Source organism: Ictalurus punctatus, chromosome 21 (genome assembly GCF_001660625.3).
Source record: "Ictalurus punctatus breed USDA103 chromosome 21, Coco_2.0, whole genome shotgun sequence".
NCBI classification, from domain to species: Eukaryota; Metazoa; Chordata; class Actinopteri; order Siluriformes; family Ictaluridae; genus Ictalurus; species Ictalurus punctatus.
The window spans coordinates 4,178,384-4,196,886 of NC_030436.2; the positions used below are offsets into that span (position 1 = coordinate 4,178,384).

The window sequence follows — 18,503 nt, forward strand, 5'->3', positions numbered from 1 at the left end:
AGGGACAAGGGTGAAAATCAATAGTTCATGCCCATGGTTGTTGGGCCCTCAGGCGGCACTGCATGAAAAACAGGTTTGATTCTGTAATTCAAATCACTGCATGGGCTCAGAAACACCTCCAGAACTCATTGTCTGTGAACACAGTTCACCGTGCCATCCACAAATGCTGGCTAAAGTTCAATCATGAAAGAAGAAGCCATGTGTGAACATGATCTAGAAACACTGCAGTCTTCTCTGGGCCAAATGAACTGAGGCAAAGTGGAAAACTGTTCTATGGTCAGAGGAATAGAAATGTGAATTTTTTTTGATTGATGAAAACATTGATGCCGCATCCTTTAAACTAAAGAGGAGAGGGACCATCCGGCTTTTTATCAACGCTCAGTTTAAAAGCCTGCATCTCTGATGGTATGGGGGTGCATTAGTGCCTATGGAATGGACAGCTTGTACATCAGGAAATTAACCATCAATGCTGAAAGGTATATACAGGTTTTAGAGCAACATATGCTTCCATCCAGATTCCATCCCATCTTTACTTCTGAGAGACTCTGCCTCTCTAAGATACTCTTTTTATTTAACCTAATTAGTTGCAAAATGTTCCTCCAGCTGTTTCTTTTTAGTAACACTTACTTTTCCAGCCTTTTGTTGCCCCGTCCCTACTTTTTGGAATTGGGGTTGTATTTTATCTTTTTTTTATTCTCCTTTACATATCAGTGTGGTCGTAAAAAGCATTTCACTGTCATACTATTTATGGTTTTGTATGTGACAAATAAAATATGATTTGATTTGAACCAATAATTAAATGCTTAACTTCTTTTGAATAGTTAATTCTGTATAGAATTCTGTGATAAATAAATAATATTCTTATTATTACTAACTGACCGTGTTGATTTTACTGCATTTCTGTGTCTGTGTGTTTGCACAGATTGCCGCTGTGTTCATGGCGTGTGTGATAACAGGCCTGGCAGTCAGGGTGTGTGTCGCAGGAACTCCTGTCTGTCTGGATACACTGGAGTGCTTTGTGATCTCACAGCCACGCCCTGTGATTCAGATGGAGCCTCCGAACACTGCCATATCCATGCTTACTGCACACGCATTGATGACATAAACACGTCAGTATTACTTTAATAATCTTAACTTGTTTTTTGCTTTTATGCTACCTTCTGAAGTAATATATTCCTTGTATTTCTTAAGGCAGACTTTAGCTCCAACCATAATCGTGCCCACCTGACCATCTAATCATTGCCTTAAAAGGTTCTCGATCAGCTAAAACGGGGTGTTAGATTTTGGTTGGAGGTGAAATCTGCAGGAAGGTAGATCTCAAGCAAGAGGGTTGGTGACCACTGTCATAAAGCATCTCAAATCATTTTACTGAAATACAATGGACATAAAAAGTTACACACTGTTAAAATGACATGTTTTCATGTTGACAATTACATGTTAGATCAACATGACATGATTTTGACTTGCGATATCTTGGTTTAATTATTTTTTTAATCACAAATTTTAATAGGGATATGTAGGCTTTTTATATCCACTGTATGCTGTTTATTCAATTCTTATTCACTGCTATGCGCGTTATAAAGTTGCTATCAAATGAAATGTTGCCTTAATGTGTCACCATTTTGTCTTGCCTTTGATTACTTCTGATAATTAACACTGTTAAAGTGAACTTTATTTCACAGTATGGATCATGCTTTGCTCATTGTTTATGGTGTGTGTGTGTGCTGCAGGTGTGTGTGTAATCCTGGATATGATGGTGATGGATACTCCTGCACAGAAGCCAACGTGTGCCTCAAACCTGACAGGGGAGGCTGTCACGTAAACGTGAGCCGCAACACTATCTTCATTTTTATCTACTACTTTTTCTATGTTTCTCTTTTCTAAGTTCTGATAGAAGCATAAAGAATTTGAGAACAGTATGTTTGAAGAAATAGATATAATGGAATGGTTTCACAGAATCAGACTGAAATTGCTAGCACAATACAGAATCAGACTACAATAGCTAGCACTATACATTAACAGACTGTGTTATCTAGTACTGTGATATGGTACGATATAGAACCAGGCTGTGATAGTGTAGTATTATATAGAACCAGGCTGTGATAGTGTAGTACCATATAGAACCAGGCTGTGATAGTGTAGTACCATATAGAATAAGCTGTGATAGTGTAGTACTATATAGAACCAGGCTGTGATAGTGTAGTACCATACAGAACCAGGCTGTGATAGTGTAGTACCATACAGAACCAGGCTGTGATAGTGTAGTACTATATAGAACCAGGCTGTGATAGTGTAGTACCATATAGGACCAGGCTGTGATAGTGTAGTACTATATAGAACCAGGCTGTGATAGTGTAGTACTATATAGAACCAGGCTGTGATATTCTAGTACTATATAGAACCAGGCGATGATAGTGTAGTACTATATAGAACCAGGCTGTGATAGTGTAGTTCTATATAGAACCAGGCTGTGATAGTGTAGTACCATATAGGACCAGGCTGTGATGGTGTAGTACTATATAGGACTAGGCTGTGATAGTGTAGTACCATATAGAACCAGGCTGTGATAGTGTAGTACCATATAGAACCAGGCTGTGATAGTGTAGTACTATATAGAACCAGGCTGTGATAGTGTAGTACTAAGCTGTGATAGTGTAGTACTATATAGAACCAGGCTGTGATAGTGTAGTACCATATAGAACCAGGCTGTGATAGTGTAGTACTATATAGGACCAGGCTGTGATAGTGTAGTACTATATAGGACCAGGCTGTGATAGTGTAGTACTATATAGAACCAGGCTGTGATAGTGTAGTACTATATAGAACCAGGCTGTGATAGTGTAGTACCATGTAGAACCAGGCTGTGATAGTGTAGTACCATGTAGAACCAGGCTGTGATAGTGTAGTACCATGTAGAACCAGGCTGTGATAGTGTAGTACCATGTAGAACCAGGCTGTGATAGTGTAGTACCATGTAGAACCAGGCTGTGATAGTGTAGTACCATACAGAACCAGGCGATGATAGTGTAGTACCATACAGAACCAGGTTGTGATAGCGTAGTACTATACAGAACCAGGCGATGATAGTGTAGTACTATATAGAACCAGGCCGTGATATTCTAGTACTATATAGAACCAGGCGATGATAGTGTAGTACTATATAGAACCAGGCTGTGATAGTGTAGTACTATATAGAACCAGGCTGTGATAGTGTAGTACTATAGAAAACCAGGCTGTGATAGTGTAGTACCATGTAGAACCAGGCTGTGATAGTGTAGTACCATACAGAACCAGGCGATGATAGTGTAGTACCATACAGAACCAGGTTGTGATAGTGTAGTACTGTATAGAACCAGGCTGTGATAGTGTAGTACCAAACAGCACCAGGCTGTGATAGTGTAGTACCATACAGAACCAGGCTGTGTGTATTAGTGTAGTACCATACAGAACCAGGCTGTGATAGTGTAGTACCATATAGGACCAGGCTGTGATAATGTAGTACCATATAGAATAAGCTGTGATAGTGTAGTACTATATAGGACCAGGCTGTGATAGTGTAGTACCATATAGAACCAGGCTGTGATAGTGTAGTACCATATAGGACCAGGCTGTGATAGTGTAGTACCATACAGAACCAGGCTGTGATAGTGTACTATCATATAGAACCAGGTGATGATAGTGTACTATCATACGGAACCAGGCTGTGACAGTGTAGTACTATATAGAACCAGGCTGTGATAGTGTAGTACCAAACAGCACCAGGCTGTGATAGTGTAGTACCATACAGAACCAGGCTGTGATAGTGTAGTACCATATAGGACCAGGCTGTGATAATGTAGTACCATATAGAATAAGCTGTGATAGTGTAGTACTATATAGGACCAGGCTGTGATAGTGTAGTACCATATAGAACCAGGCTGTGATAGTGTAGTACCATATAGGACCAGGCTGTGATAGTGTAGTACCATACAGAACCAGGCTGTGATAGTGTACTATCATATAGAACCAGGTGATGATAGTGTACTATCATACGGAACCAGGCTGTGACAGTGTAGTACTATATAGAACCAGGCTGTGATAGTGTAGTACCATATAGAACCAGGCTGTGATAGTGTAGTACTATATAGAACCAGGCTGTGATAGTATAGTACCATACAGAACCAGGCTGTGACAGTGTAGTACTATATAGGACCAGGCTGTGATAGTGTAGTACTATATAGGACCAGGCTGTGATAGTGTAGTACTATATAGAACCAGGCTGTGATAGTGTAGTACTATATAGAACCAGGCTGTGATAGTGTAGTACTATATAGAACCAGGCTGTGATAGTGTAGTACTATATGGGACCAGGCTGTGATAGTGTAGTACCATGTAGAACCAGGCTGTGATAGTGTAGTACCATACAGAACCAGGCGATGATAGTGTAGTACCATACAGAACCAGGTTGTGATAGTGTAGTACTATACAGAACCAGGCGATGATAGTGTAGTACTATATAGAACCAGGCTGTGATATTCTAGTACTATATAGAACCAGGCGATGATAGTGTAGTACTATATAGAACCAGGCTGTGATAGTGTAGTACCATATAGGACCAGGCTGTGATAGTGTAGTACTAAGCTGTGATAGTGTAGTTCTATATAGAACCAGGCTGTGATAGTGTAGTACCATATAGAACCAGGCTGTGATAGTGTAGTACCATATAAAACCAGGCTGTGATAGTGTAGTACTATATAGAACCAGACTGTGATAGTGTAGTACCATATAGGACCAGGCTGTGATAGTGTAGTATCATATAGAACCAGGCTGTGATAGTATAGTAGCATATAGAACCAGGCTGTGATAGTGTAGTACCATATAGAATAAGCTGTGATAGTGTAGTACTATATAGAACCAGGCTGTGATAGTGTAGTACTATATAGAACCAGGCTGTGACAGTGTAGTACCATATAGGACCAGGCTGTGATAGTGTAGTACTATATAGGACTAGGCTGTGATAGTGTAGTACCATACAGAACCAGGCTGTGATAGTGTAGTACCATATAGGACCAGGCTGTGATAGTGTAGTACTAAGCTGTGATAGTGTAGTACTATATAGAACCAGGCTGTGATAGTGTAGTACCATATAGAACCAGGCTGTGATAGTGTAGTACTATATAGAACCAGGCTGTGATAGTATAGTACCATACAGAACCAGGCTGTGACAGTGTAGTACTATATAGGACCAGGCTGTGATAGTGTAGTACTATATAGGACCAGGCTGTGATAGTGTAGTACTATATAGAACCAGGCTGTGATAGTGTAGTACTATATAGAACCAGGCTGTGATAGTGTAGTACTATATAGAACCAGGCTGTGATAGTGTAGTACTATATGGGACCAGGCTGTGATAGTGTAGTACCATGTAGAACCAGGCTGTGATAGTGTAGTACCATACAGAACCAGGCGATGATAGTGTAGTACCATACAGAACCAGGTTGTGATAGTGTAGTACTATACAGAACCAGGCGATGATAGTGTAGTACTATATAGAACCAGGCTGTGATATTCTAGTACTATATAGAACCAGGCGATGATGGTGTAGTACTATATAGAACCAGGCTGTGATAGTGTAGTACTATATAGAACCAGGCTGTGATAGTGTAGTACTATAGAAAACCAGGCTGTGATAGTGTAGTACCATATAGAGCCAGGCTGTGATTGTGTAGTACTTTATAGGACCAGGCTGTGATAGTGTAGTACTATATAGGACCAGACTGTGATATTCTAGTACTGTATAGAACCAGGCTGTGATAGTGTAGTACCATACAGCACCAGGCTGTGATAGTGTAGTACCATACAGAACCAGGCTGTGATAGTGTAGTACCATACAGAACCAGGCTGTGATAGTGTAGTACCATATAGGACCAGGCTGTGATAGTGTAGTACCATATAGAATAAGCTGTGATAGTGTAGTACTATATAGAACCAGGCTGTGATAGTGTAGTACCATATAGGACCAGGCTGTGATAGTGTAGTACCATATAGGACCAGGCTGTGATAGTGTAGTACCATACAGAACCAGGTTGTGATAGTGTAGTGCCATACAGAACCAGGCTGTGATAGTGTACTATCATATAGAACCAGGTGATGATAGTGTAGTGCCATACAGAACCAGGCTGTGATAGTGTACTATCATATAGAACCAGGTGATGATAGTGTAGTACCATATAGAACCACGCTGTGATAGTGTACTATCACTTGGAACCAGGCTGTGACAGTGTAGTACTATATAGAACCAGGCTGTGATAGTGTAGTACCATACAGAACCAGGCTGTGACAGTGTAGTACTATATAGGACCAGGCTGTGATAGTGTAGTACTATATAGAACCAGGCTGTGATAGTGTAGTACTATATGGGACCAGGCTGTGATAGTGTAGTACCATGTAGAACCAGGCTGTGATAGTGTAGTACTATATAGAACCAGGCTGTGATAGTGTAGTACCATACAGAACCAGGCGATGATAGTGTAGTACCATACAGAACCAGGTTGTGATATTCTAGTACTATATAGAACCAGGCTGTGATAGTGTAGTATTATATAGAACCAGGCTGTGATAGTGTAGTACTATAGAAAACCAGGCTGTGATAGTGTAGTACCATATAGAACCAGGCTGTGATTGTGTAGTACTTTATAGGACCAGGCTGTGGTAGTGTAGTACTGTATAGAACCAGGCTGTGATAGTGTAGTACTGTATAGAACCAGGCTGTGATAGTGTAGTACCATACAGAACCAGGCTGTGATAGTGTAGTACCATACAGAACCAGGCTGTGATAGTGTAGTACTATATAGGACCAGGCGGTGATAGCTAGTACTGTGTCCAGCTGGAATCTTTTTAAATATGTTTGGCGTAGAAAACAGAGCCTAATAATATCAGAGTTAAATGGTTTAAATTATGAGACGAAATTCACCGAATTCTCTCTGCAGTATACATTGCTTCACGTAATAAGTAATAAAAAAAACATGACAAGGTGCGATGTTATATGAACATATTCCACAATGTGGTTGTCTGATAGGTGTGGGCACAAAGTAGAGTTACTGTCACCACCCTGAAGTGGATTGTTTAGCTATAACAGCAAAGTGTTTTATTTCTCTTATACCACAGCAACTGGCCAATGATTAATTTTTTTTACATTTATTACTGAACAACACTTTGTGCTTTTTAACAATTTATGGTTACATTTAATGTTGTAGAGTGTCTGTGAAACAAGTTAGTTCCTGTCATTGTTTACATTATAGTAGATATAAAGAGTCAATCACTTACCAGCCTCTCTTCTTTTCCTCTTTCAGTAACAGCACACATTCTTAATCAATTTATTATTAGCCTGAGATTATGTATCAATCTGCATTACACAACCCCATGAATGAGTTGTTACTGTAATAAGGATAACATTTTAGAATGATAAGCCTATCAGTTAAATGACAAATGAAACTATTGTCAGAGATATGCTGTTATAAAAAATGAATCTTCTTATTTGAGAATTCAACAGCGCCATATTTATGTACCTAGAGCGTTATATTAAGTGTCATATCAATTCAATTACAAATGTGTTTTACCTAAATGTGAACAAGCCTGAAGACTTGTAATGTAAATATGACATGACATTAAGATGACGTTTCTGGTCAGTTCAGTAGAACCTAATGTAGATGTATTTTGTTATCTGCACTATCACTGAACTACATATGTGTTTACAGGCACAGTGTGTGTATGCAGGCCCTGGAAATGTGTCGTGTGTGTGTAATGAGGGATGGACAGGCGATGGTGTTGTGTGTATGGAGATTAATAACTGTTTAATGGAGAACCGTGGTGGGTGTCATGAAGACGCTGACTGCACCCCCACCGGACCTGGCCAGGTAACACTTAAAGATCACCGTTGAGAACAGATGAGACATATCCCAAATTATGTCATCTATTTTTTTTTTCCAGTTAAATATCTTATACTAAATGAATGTATAAAAATGCACTCGATTTTGTATTACATCTTGCACAGACTCTTTTATCTTATATCATATGTATTATCCTAAAAAGATATTATATTAAAATGATGTATTTTTAATATTCTAATCTAATGTTTTTAAAAGAATGCATTAAATGCTTTAAAATTGCAAATACTCATTTTACTTGTTATTTCTTCAGAGCGAATGTGCCTGTAAGAAGGGATTCATGGGAAATGGCATCATGTGTCAGATTATTAACCCCTGCAGGATAGAAAATGGAGGCTGCCACAGCGTGGTTTGTATTCAGTAATACTCAAATTTCCCTACTGAGTCAAATACAGGATGTGTGTACAGTAACTATGTCTGAAACAGTGCTCTAGTCTCTACAAACTAGGTGCATCATGGATATTTTGTATTTATTTGAGTCATGACTCAGACTGCATGCATAGCTAGTAGACTAAGCAATCACTTATAAGGTGTAGCTTTCTTTCTTTCTTACTTTTTACAACAGGCGACATGTTCATTTAATAACAGTGGCACACACGAGTGTACTTGTTTGAAAGGTTATGAAGGAGATGGATTCACATGCTATGGGAATATACTGATGGTAAGTGCCTTTGTCAGAATAATGAATCACTATTTAATACAAGTTCAGTACCTGACTTTGTGCTAACAGTACACAGCTTTTAAAAAACAAAAACATTTTAGTCTAAGAAAAAAATGAAGTTAAAATGTGTAAAGGTTAGCAGATGACAGTTGGATATTTGAAAAAGTCTAATTAATAGCAAATGAGCTAATATATCTCGGATTTTTGTTTGTATTTACGGTATATGTTAGAATGAATTCAGTTAAAAGCATATGTAACTTTATTCATGCATATTGTTAAGCTGTTAACTCACAGAATGACATACTAATACATGTAATTTATTAAATAATTCTGTAAATTGTTCATCTTTTTTTACTTGCAACATAAGTTGACCTTAATTAACCTTCATCAGTAATAATTGATGCTAAGACATGTTAACGATGTAATTAATTAATATATCTAATTCTTGTTTCTGTCATGACTAAAAATAAGTCCACATTAATCATTATTTAATTCAAGGAAATATGAAGTGTAAATAATTGACTAATATCACTTCCTATAGTAGTTTACATAAACCATAAAAGATTTTTTTAAAAGTATGTTTGTTTTGAATGTTATCTAATTAATGAACAGACAATTACTATAATGTTTATCCCTTAATGATGCTATTTTTTTTTTCTCAACTCTTTCCAGGAGCTAGATGGGAACTCAGATTTCTACACTTTCAACCGCTATCTACAAGTTTGTACAGTTTAGTCATTAGTATAAGCCAATAACAAAAGACTTAGTGTTTTGCAATGAAAGTAAAATGTGTACTTTGTCGTTTAAACTTTAGAGACACCCAGTGATCAGTGCTGAGAGCAATGTGACTGCTTTAGTTCCCTCCAGGGATGCGTTTGGAAATCTGACTGATTCACAGGATCTGTTTTGGACTGACTTTTACCGCCTTCCTTACCTGCTGCGGTACGTTCTCCAATTGATCTTATAGGTCCATTCTGAAGTGATTTACCTGGCAAAATGTGTGCGCGTGTTGGAGGTGGGGCATAGATGTTCAGTGAGCAGGTAACATTAGCTAGGTAGCTATCTGATGTGAGTGTCTAGCAGGGGTGAAAAAAGTACAGAGAAACGGTACTTAAGTAAAACTACTGGTACTATGTGTAAATCTTACTGGAGGCAAACATCTACTGGCATGAAAATCAAAAAGTATCTACATTTAAACATACTCATATTTAAGAGTAAAAAAGTTTGTCTTGCTATTTAGTTAATGTTTAATGACTTTCAGAACTAGCTTAAACTAATTTACAGAATTGAACTAGCTAGCTTTGGGAGGCAAAGTCTCCCAAAGAGTCTCATCCTATATGAACTGGTAACTAGAAAAAAAGGGAAGAAAAAAAGATGAAAAACTCATGTCATTTGAGATTTGTAATGAGAATTTTAAAGGTCAAAAAGAAAAGGTAAGGTGTAAAAAAATAAATTGCTCTCTGAAATTTATTTGATTAAGTATTCTGGTTCATGTAACCAAATATTCTCTCTCCATGGTAACTATTGACATTATTTTACCTGAGGACCAATACATTTCTCACCTATTTATTCTTGGTGGAGCTGGAGGACATTTTGTTTTTTTATTGGTAGAAAAGATAACATACCACACATTTGTATTCTATTGGCTGCCAGGAGTGAATTTCTTTTTTTGCATTCTCATGTCCCTTTCTATTAAAAAAATGAAATAAAAAATGCTTTGAGATTTGCTTTGCTTTATGCCTTGTACTTGAACTTTACTTTATACACCTGACTTCAGGATTCTTTCACAATTCTTGCTTTCTGTGAAACAGTTCAAAGAATTCTGGTTGTTAGAAAAGTATCATGCTTAAAGTGTCCAGTAAAGTAATCCTCAGTTGATTCTTTCTTTAATGGTCATATAGAGGATTTTGACTTCAGCTTGTGAGGAAATGAAAAGACACACTGTGCAGCACTGTTCACTTTCCCATCAGTGTTTGTATTTTGATGTGTATGTGTTCCTTTTAGAGCTCACTTTTTGGATGGCATTTATTCCTATGATGACTTGAGAAAGCAGATTAATAAAACAGTCCCAACTAAATCCAAGACAAAATGGGAGATCACACTTAAAAACGGGGTAACAATCATACATTTCTCTGATAACATGTAGGTGTTTGTGTATGTACACTCTGCTCTCCATACAATGTGTGTAACTATGTGTTTTCTTCTTCAGGAGCTTATGATTGATAACGCTGCAATTCTTGTCCCAGATCTCCAGGCAACCAACGGGTTCATTCACATAATCAATACAGTAATTATAATTTGTCAATTTTATTCATACATAATACAATATATTGATTTTTGAAATAATAATAATCATCCTCATCACCATTACTTAATGCAACCTTTGCTTGTAATACTTTTTTTTGGGTAAGAGTCTACCAACTTAGCACATCTTGATCTGGTGATTTTATTCCACTCTTACTTGCCAAAAAAGATCCAGATCTATCAAATTACGAGGGGATCTCCTGTGCACAGTGCTCTTCAAGTCATTCCACAAATGTCTGATAGGATTTAAATCTGGGCTCTGACTGGTCTATTTAGAAACATTGATCTTCTTCTAAAGCGATTCCTTTGTTGACTTCCTTTGTGCTTTGGGTCGTTATCATGCTGAAAGGTGAAATTTTTTTCTTCAGCTATCTGACATAGGCCTGTAGGTTTTGTGCCAAAATAGATGGGTAGATCTTGATTAGAGCCACTACCATGCTCCACAATTGGCATGGTGTTCATTGGGTGATGAGCTGTCTTGTTTTTGCACCAAATATATCTTTGAAAATTATGTCCAAAAAGTTCTACCATGGCCTGAGCAGACCATAACACATATTGCAACATGATTTGGGGTGATTATACGTGTCTTGTCAAAATGTAGGTGAACTTGGAAAATTTTCTTTTCCATCTTCCATCTAGCCACCTTACCCCGTAGCCCAGACATATGAGAGCCTGTTGTTGCCAGATATTCCTGCAGCTCCTTTAATGTTGCTGTAGGTCTGTTGGCAGCCTCCCTGATATTCTTTTATCCTTTTGACTATTTTGTAGGGACATGCTGTTCTTGGTAACGTCACTGCAGTGCCCCATTTTCTCTACTTGTTCAAGATGGCCTTCACTGTGTTCCATTGTTTTGGAATTTCTTTTGTACCCCTCTCCTGATCAATATCTTCCAACAGTGAGATCCTGTACATGCTTTGTAAGCTCTTTGCAGACCATGGCTTATGTAGTCTGCTGAAATCAAGAAGATGTCAAGAAAATCCTACAGAAACAGCTGATCTTTATTTGGGGTTAATCAGAATCAGTTTAATTATGACAGCTGTATGATAATTACAGAGTTCAAATGTGATTGGATGAGCACAGTCACATGGTCCATTATAAATGGTGCACACACACAGTTATGGGAAAAAGAATGTTCACCCTCCTTCTATGTTGTTGTTTTTTTTAAATTACTTTATCAGGGCCTAAATAACAATTGTGTGGTCATCACCCATTTCTATTAACAAACAAATAACCTCAAGTAAAAAAAAAAAAATTCATTATGTCATCATTTTTCCTTAAAAAGTAAACCAATATTCAGAAACCACGTGGGAAAAAATAAGTACAACCTATAATTCAGTAACATGTAAAATGGATAATAAAAGTATACACACCTTTGTTAAAATGTCAGGTTTTTGTGATGTAAAATGATTCAGATTGTTTTTCACTTAATTTTTATACGTTTTTGGTATCACACTGAGGGTGGAAAAAATTCTGATATGATTAATCTAAATCTGTAGGAGTTTATCAGTCTTTCACATCGATTTGGAGAAATATTGGCCCAAAGTTCTTTACAACAATGCTTCAGTTCACTGATGTTTGAGGGCATTTATTTATACACCACTCTCTTAAGATCCTGCCACAGCAAATCAGTGGGGTTGAGCTCTGGACTTGGCCATTTCAACCTTGATTTTTTTTTTTCTTCTTTAGAAATTCGGATGTCAGTGTGTGTGCTTGGGATCACTGTCCTGTTGCATGACCCAATTTTAACCCAGCTTAATCTGCTGGACAGATGGCCTCATGTTTGTCTCAAGAATATTCTGGCATAAAGTGGAGTACATCATTGTCTCAATGACTAATTTTCTTACGTAAATCCTGTGCCTGCAAAACAAGCCCAAATACTCACCCCAGTCTGGAAGTAGGAAGGGTGTACTAATTTTCCCCCCACCTGGTTTCCAAATGTTGTTTTGGTTTTGGGGGAATAAATGACTACATATTGAAATCTGTTGTGTTTTTTGTTGTCACGTAAGATTATTTGTTTGTTTATAGAAGTTGATAGATAAAAACATAGACCTGAAGGAGGCTGTACTTTCTTTTCCCAATGCAACCATGTTATTATAAGTCCCCCCCATTTTTCCCCCTAAAACATTTCTATTTGCCAGAGAGCCATATCTCCCTGTAGTTCTTGTCTGGTTTCCCACTGAAGCTAAGCAGGGTTGAGTCTGGCCAGTACCTGGATGGGAGACCTCCTGGGGAAAACTAAGGTTGCTGCTGGAAGTGGTATTAGTGAGGCCAGCAGGGGGCGCTCACCCTGTGGTCTGTGTGGTGCCTAATGCCCCAGTATAGTGATGAGGACACTGTACTGTAAAAACAGCACCGTCTTTCAGATGAGATGTTAAACTGAAGTCCTGACTCTCTGTGGCCATTAAAAATCCCAGGACACTTCTTGTAAAAGTGTCCTGTGTCCTGGTGAAATTCCCCCATTGGCCCTTCTCCATCATGGCCCCCTAATAATCCTCATCTCTGAATTGCCTACATCACTCCACTAATAACTGGTGTGTGTTTAGTGTTCTGGCACACTATACATCACATCATCCAGGTGGATGCAACACACTAATGGTGCTTGACGAGTTGTGCTTATAAATTTACACACCCTTTGCAGAATCTACAAAAAAATTTTTTAACTAAGAGGGATCATTAAAATTGCATTTTGTTTTTTTATTTAGTCCTGCCCTGAATCAGCTATTTCACATAATTGTTTACACATAGTCCACAAGACAAAATAATAACTGAATTTATACAAATGAACCAGTTCAGAAGTTTACACACGCTTGATTCTTAATACTGTGTGTTGCTACTTGGATGATCAGCTACTGTGTTTTGTGAGAGTTCTTCACGAGTCCCAAAAGTTTGTCCTGAGCAGTTAAACTGCCCACTGTTCTTCAGAAAAATCCTCCAGGTCCTCCACATTCTTTGCTTTTTTGCTTTTCTTCTGCATATTTGACCCCCTTCCATCAGTCGCTATATGATGTTGAGATCGTTTCACACTGAGGACAACTGGGGGACTCTTTACTCTTCTGGGAAACATGTAAATATGTAGCTTCTGAAGGGCGGTACTAAATGAGAAAAATAAGATCTTTAAAAAAAATAACAACATGTTATGTGAAAAAGCTGATTCAGTGCAATAATAAATACAAAAAATAAAATTAAATGTTATTGATCCCTCTTATTAATGATCTCTCTTTTTAAAATTATTAACATTTTGGATATTCTGCAAGGGGTGTGTAAATTTATGAGCATAGCTGTTTATTGTATACTGTATATTCTTGAAATTGAAAGTGAAATTGCATACATAGTTATGTATATTATTGTTCTTAATGTAATCCCTTCCTTCACTTTAAATACCACTTTAATGTAAATACCATTACATTTTGTAAATCAATCTAATTATATTGTATTTTTAGTACTGAAATCTGGTACTGAATTGTATTTCAGATTTACTATGAGATGCTTCCATGAAGAAAGCACTGTTAAATAGCGTGTGTGTTTTGTGTCAGGTTCTGAAACCACCCATTTCTGACATCCCGCCTCCTCCCCCTTACCTGATGGAGGTCCTCAATAAGACACCCTCATTCAGCCTGTTCAGGGAAGCAGCATTGGTAAATACAAGCTGTCCTATACACATACACACACACACATACACTAAACTAAACATGCACCAATACAGACTTATCTATAAACACACCAGCCCAGGCACCAGCCAATACACCCGAATTCATAAACGCATCAACCCATACACATACTACCAATATACACAATAGCCCACACACATTACCAGTGCATACTGTACACTAACCCTTACACACAGTCATACACATGCTAGCTCATAAGCACCACTGCTAAACATGCTAACACATACACAAACTGATCCACATACTCTACACTGCCAATAAACACACTATATAGAGTGGGCCACTTATTATCCACATACTGCAGTATACGCTATTATTATGCTGATAAGTGAATTTTTTTTTTTTTTTATCCCCCAAAATACTTTTTATACATTCAAAAACAAAACCACCCCATGCCATTTTCCACATTTTCTCAAACTTACACTTTTTATGCATTCCTTAACTATTCAAATCTTTCAGTCTGAGCAACCTAAAAGGAAAGCTAGCGGGTAAACACAAACTAGCTGCTGTAGCTACCTCTATAATTCTATAAATGGATGCATGTAGGGTCAAAAACCCCATTGATTGTGCTGTTGCGTTTATTTTTTGTGTGTGTAATGTAGCAGGCCGAGAAATATGATCATTAGAATATTAGGTATTAGGTCATGCCCATCCAAACAGTTCTCGAAGCAATCAATGATGAGTCTAGAGAGCAACAGAAATCAGGATAATGATTTAAGATAAGGATTTATTTTTATTAAATCTCAGTAATGGTCTCAAGCCATTCAGATGGGGATTTTCATCTTATATTTTAAATTAATATTTATATTATAAATTGGCTCTGCATTAGTGTGGACACTAGGCATGAAATGATTAAATTAATCTAAATGATTAAAGAATGACTCTTTCACAAATTTACCATCATTATTAATGACTGATTAAATGATGTACACAATTCTCCTTTTGTTAGCTGTACAATTTAACAGAAAGCATCGCAGCGAAGGACTTCACTATCTTTGTTCCATCTGACAGTGCGATTAAGGATTACCTGGAGAAAACAAATTCTACAAGTCTGGTGAGATCAAATTGATTGACGCATTTCATGTATTCTCTTCCATGATCATGTTTTTATTCAGTCATTTTGACATTAATTTGTTTGTCTTCTTATAGAATGAAAGCATTGTGAAATATCATGTCATTCTTAAAGAGCAGCTTTTCCCAGAACACTTGACTGATGGGATATTAAAAAGTACAATGCTTGGGAATGAGTATCAAATCATGATTCATTTAAACAGTGAAAATAAGGTATATAAAGTTATTATAATATCAGCATTAAATCAGACTGTTTGTGCTATAAACTCAAAAATGACTGAATATAATTTTCTCTTCTTTAGACGTTAATTAATGATGTACCATTGGATGGGAACTTCACCGAGATAATGCACGGTGTCATGATCAGCATCTCCCGGGTTTTAGCGATTCACAAAAACTACTGCAACAAAGAAGTGTACACGAAAGTCTTTGTAAGTCTTACAGTGAATCAGAAGTCAGAATTCAGGACAATCTCTTATTTAATACGGTCTCACAATTGCATATTCCTAACAATATACACAAGATTAAGGTTAGGTTTATGGGTGAAGTTTGTATTTGTACCTTTTCTTACAACTTAATTTGTATGAAACTGGAAATTTAAACAAAAAAATAAATCCAACCACACAACCATCGCTTGATTACATTTTTTAATGAGGCCAGGTTCTTTTTTTGTTTTAAATATATGCAATAAAGAAAGTTAAAGATCTAAAATGTCAGAATGAAAAGTTTTTTTTTTTGTTCATGGAAGCATAACTGAGTAAGAGTACAAGGTATACGTTTTTGCTTACAATCAGGTAAAGTTAAATATATTAACAAAGTACAAGAGTTACATATTTGGCACCTCTGCAACTACTGAGTCTCCACATGCTCATAATGTTCTCGCAGAAATTGTCATTAATTAGAAATTCTCCAGTTATTTGAATAAAAACACCTAATGTTGCTTATGTTTGATTCTCACACAGGGAAGGTGTGGTGCATGCGACTCAGCTCCTAAATGCACGTGGAACGGCAAGCCTGTAAGATAACACCCCTCTGTTCCACATCCCATGCTTCATTAGTACATACATGGCCTTTGTTCTCAGTTCTCAGGGCTTAGGGGACTGTGTGCTTCCCACTGCTGTCTCTGTCTCAACACACCTGCGTCTACTGCTAATTATCAGCCCTTCATGGATAGAATCAGGCGGATTAGTAAAAGGAACACACAGTTCACCAGTCCCAGAGGACAGAAACTGAACACTACACAGCTGAGTCATTATAGGCTGCTTCTGTCCAAGTAGCTCAATGCTGTTAATTTCTCATTATTCATTTATTTAGTAAATAACATTTTATTCAGTAAATAACATTATATAAAGTCTGTGCACCATGTGCACTCATTCACAGTCACCAAGCAACATGCTTTCTCTAGTTCTCTGCTTTGAACCATTTAGTTTGAGTTTTTTTGCTTTAGTTTGATTTTGATTACAACCATAATCCACCAAGGCCTTTGATGGGTACCCACTTGAATACACAGGTATGGTCTAGTTTGATTGGGGGAGGGACTGCAGCAATTTTATTTTTTTGTTCTTGGCAGTGCTGGGATTTGAACTCAATACCCTTGAGCTTCAGCTACCATTTACATTATATCTATCTCTCTCTAGACTGAAAAAAAAAAAAATCAGATGCATAACTAGGCTGCTGATGACCAAACAGGTGTAAACCATTCCTAGTTACCTGTTCAATCTCTCAGACCCCTTCTTCCTACCACAACTGACACAATTTTACTGGCAGATGAAATCACAGAACTTAAATTGTGCTTTGTTGCGGAAAAAAAGAAAGAAAGAAAAAGGACTATTTTGTGTATATCTACATTTTTTCCCAAACCTCATTCTACTGTATTCAGAGGTGGCAGCTTAAGTGCACAACTAAAGTCAGAGGGGTAGCAGTGCCTGATATGGGATTTTTCTAGACCAGGGATGCCAATATCAAATTCTGCCTGGGCCACATCAGCATTTTTGTAAGCACTTGAAGCACCATATACTAAGCCTATTCATTTTTAATTTAAGACCCATAGATCAGGTTTTAAATGATCAATTTATCCTATTACTAGCGTTACTTTTTTAATCAATTTCAGCGGAACTGTCATAAAGTATTTTATGGCACCGTTATTAATAGGGCAAGACTGGATGACGATAGATTGTGCATTGAATTATTAAATAACAAATCATGTTATTACCCCTCCTACTGTTGTGTGGCATCAAACCAAAACACATGAGCATATTGCACTTCTCAGTTTAATTATACAGATCACTCAAATGTAATACAATGTAACATAAAAGCAAGCAATAATCTAACAATGAGAAAATAAAAAGATGAATATGATATGAGGGTCATTCCATCTCAAGTGGTCCAACACAGGTTGCTCGAGCATTATTCATTTAAAAAAAAAAAAATTCAGCGATTACCTCTACGTATTGGCATTGCAAAACCACCATTTTTATTTTTTATTTTACTTGGTTTAACTATGACAGACATCTTTGTTTCATGTCATACAATAAATTTTGGTTATACAGCTGGTTACGGCTTAGGATGGTCCTAGCTCCTTGCTAGCACACATTACAAGGTACATGTACTAACATTTTTGCATATTCTTTTTCCTTAGATTTAGAACTTAAGTCCAAATGTAATGCTCAGGATTGCTCACAGTTCTACTTTTTGGGTTAATTTATAATGGGAAGGGTTAGTGTGTCAGTCTTAATTTTCTATGGAGTACCTAGATAAGTATAGTGTGCATATAGAATATTTCAGGTTTGAGACTTCTATTATTATTATTATTATTATTATTATTATTAGTAGTAGTAGTAGTAGTATTACTACTACTACCACTATTATTATTAT

At 37.2% G+C, this 18,503-nt stretch overlaps 1 protein-coding gene across 1 annotated transcript in view; it reads left to right on the forward strand.

The window, feature by feature from the left end:
* The window catches only part of stab1 (stabilin 1), an 88,933-nt gene that overhangs the window by 23,912 nt on the left and 46,518 nt on the right, over positions 1-18,503 (forward strand). Inside the window, exons 23-36 of the mRNA XM_017450504.3 lie at positions 923-1,109; positions 1,731-1,824; positions 7,737-7,895; positions 8,179-8,274; positions 8,491-8,586; positions 9,259-9,306; positions 9,401-9,528; positions 10,591-10,699; positions 10,796-10,873; positions 14,424-14,525; positions 15,508-15,612; positions 15,708-15,842; positions 15,932-16,060; positions 16,592-16,645. Coding sequence (XP_017305993.1) covers positions 923-1,109; positions 1,731-1,824; positions 7,737-7,895; positions 8,179-8,274; positions 8,491-8,586; positions 9,259-9,306; positions 9,401-9,528; positions 10,591-10,699; positions 10,796-10,873; positions 14,424-14,525; positions 15,508-15,612; positions 15,708-15,842; positions 15,932-16,060; positions 16,592-16,645 — 1,520 coding nt within the window. The remainder of the gene's footprint in view (positions 1-922; positions 1,110-1,730; positions 1,825-7,736; positions 7,896-8,178; positions 8,275-8,490; positions 8,587-9,258; positions 9,307-9,400; positions 9,529-10,590; positions 10,700-10,795; positions 10,874-14,423; positions 14,526-15,507; positions 15,613-15,707; positions 15,843-15,931; positions 16,061-16,591; positions 16,646-18,503) is intronic.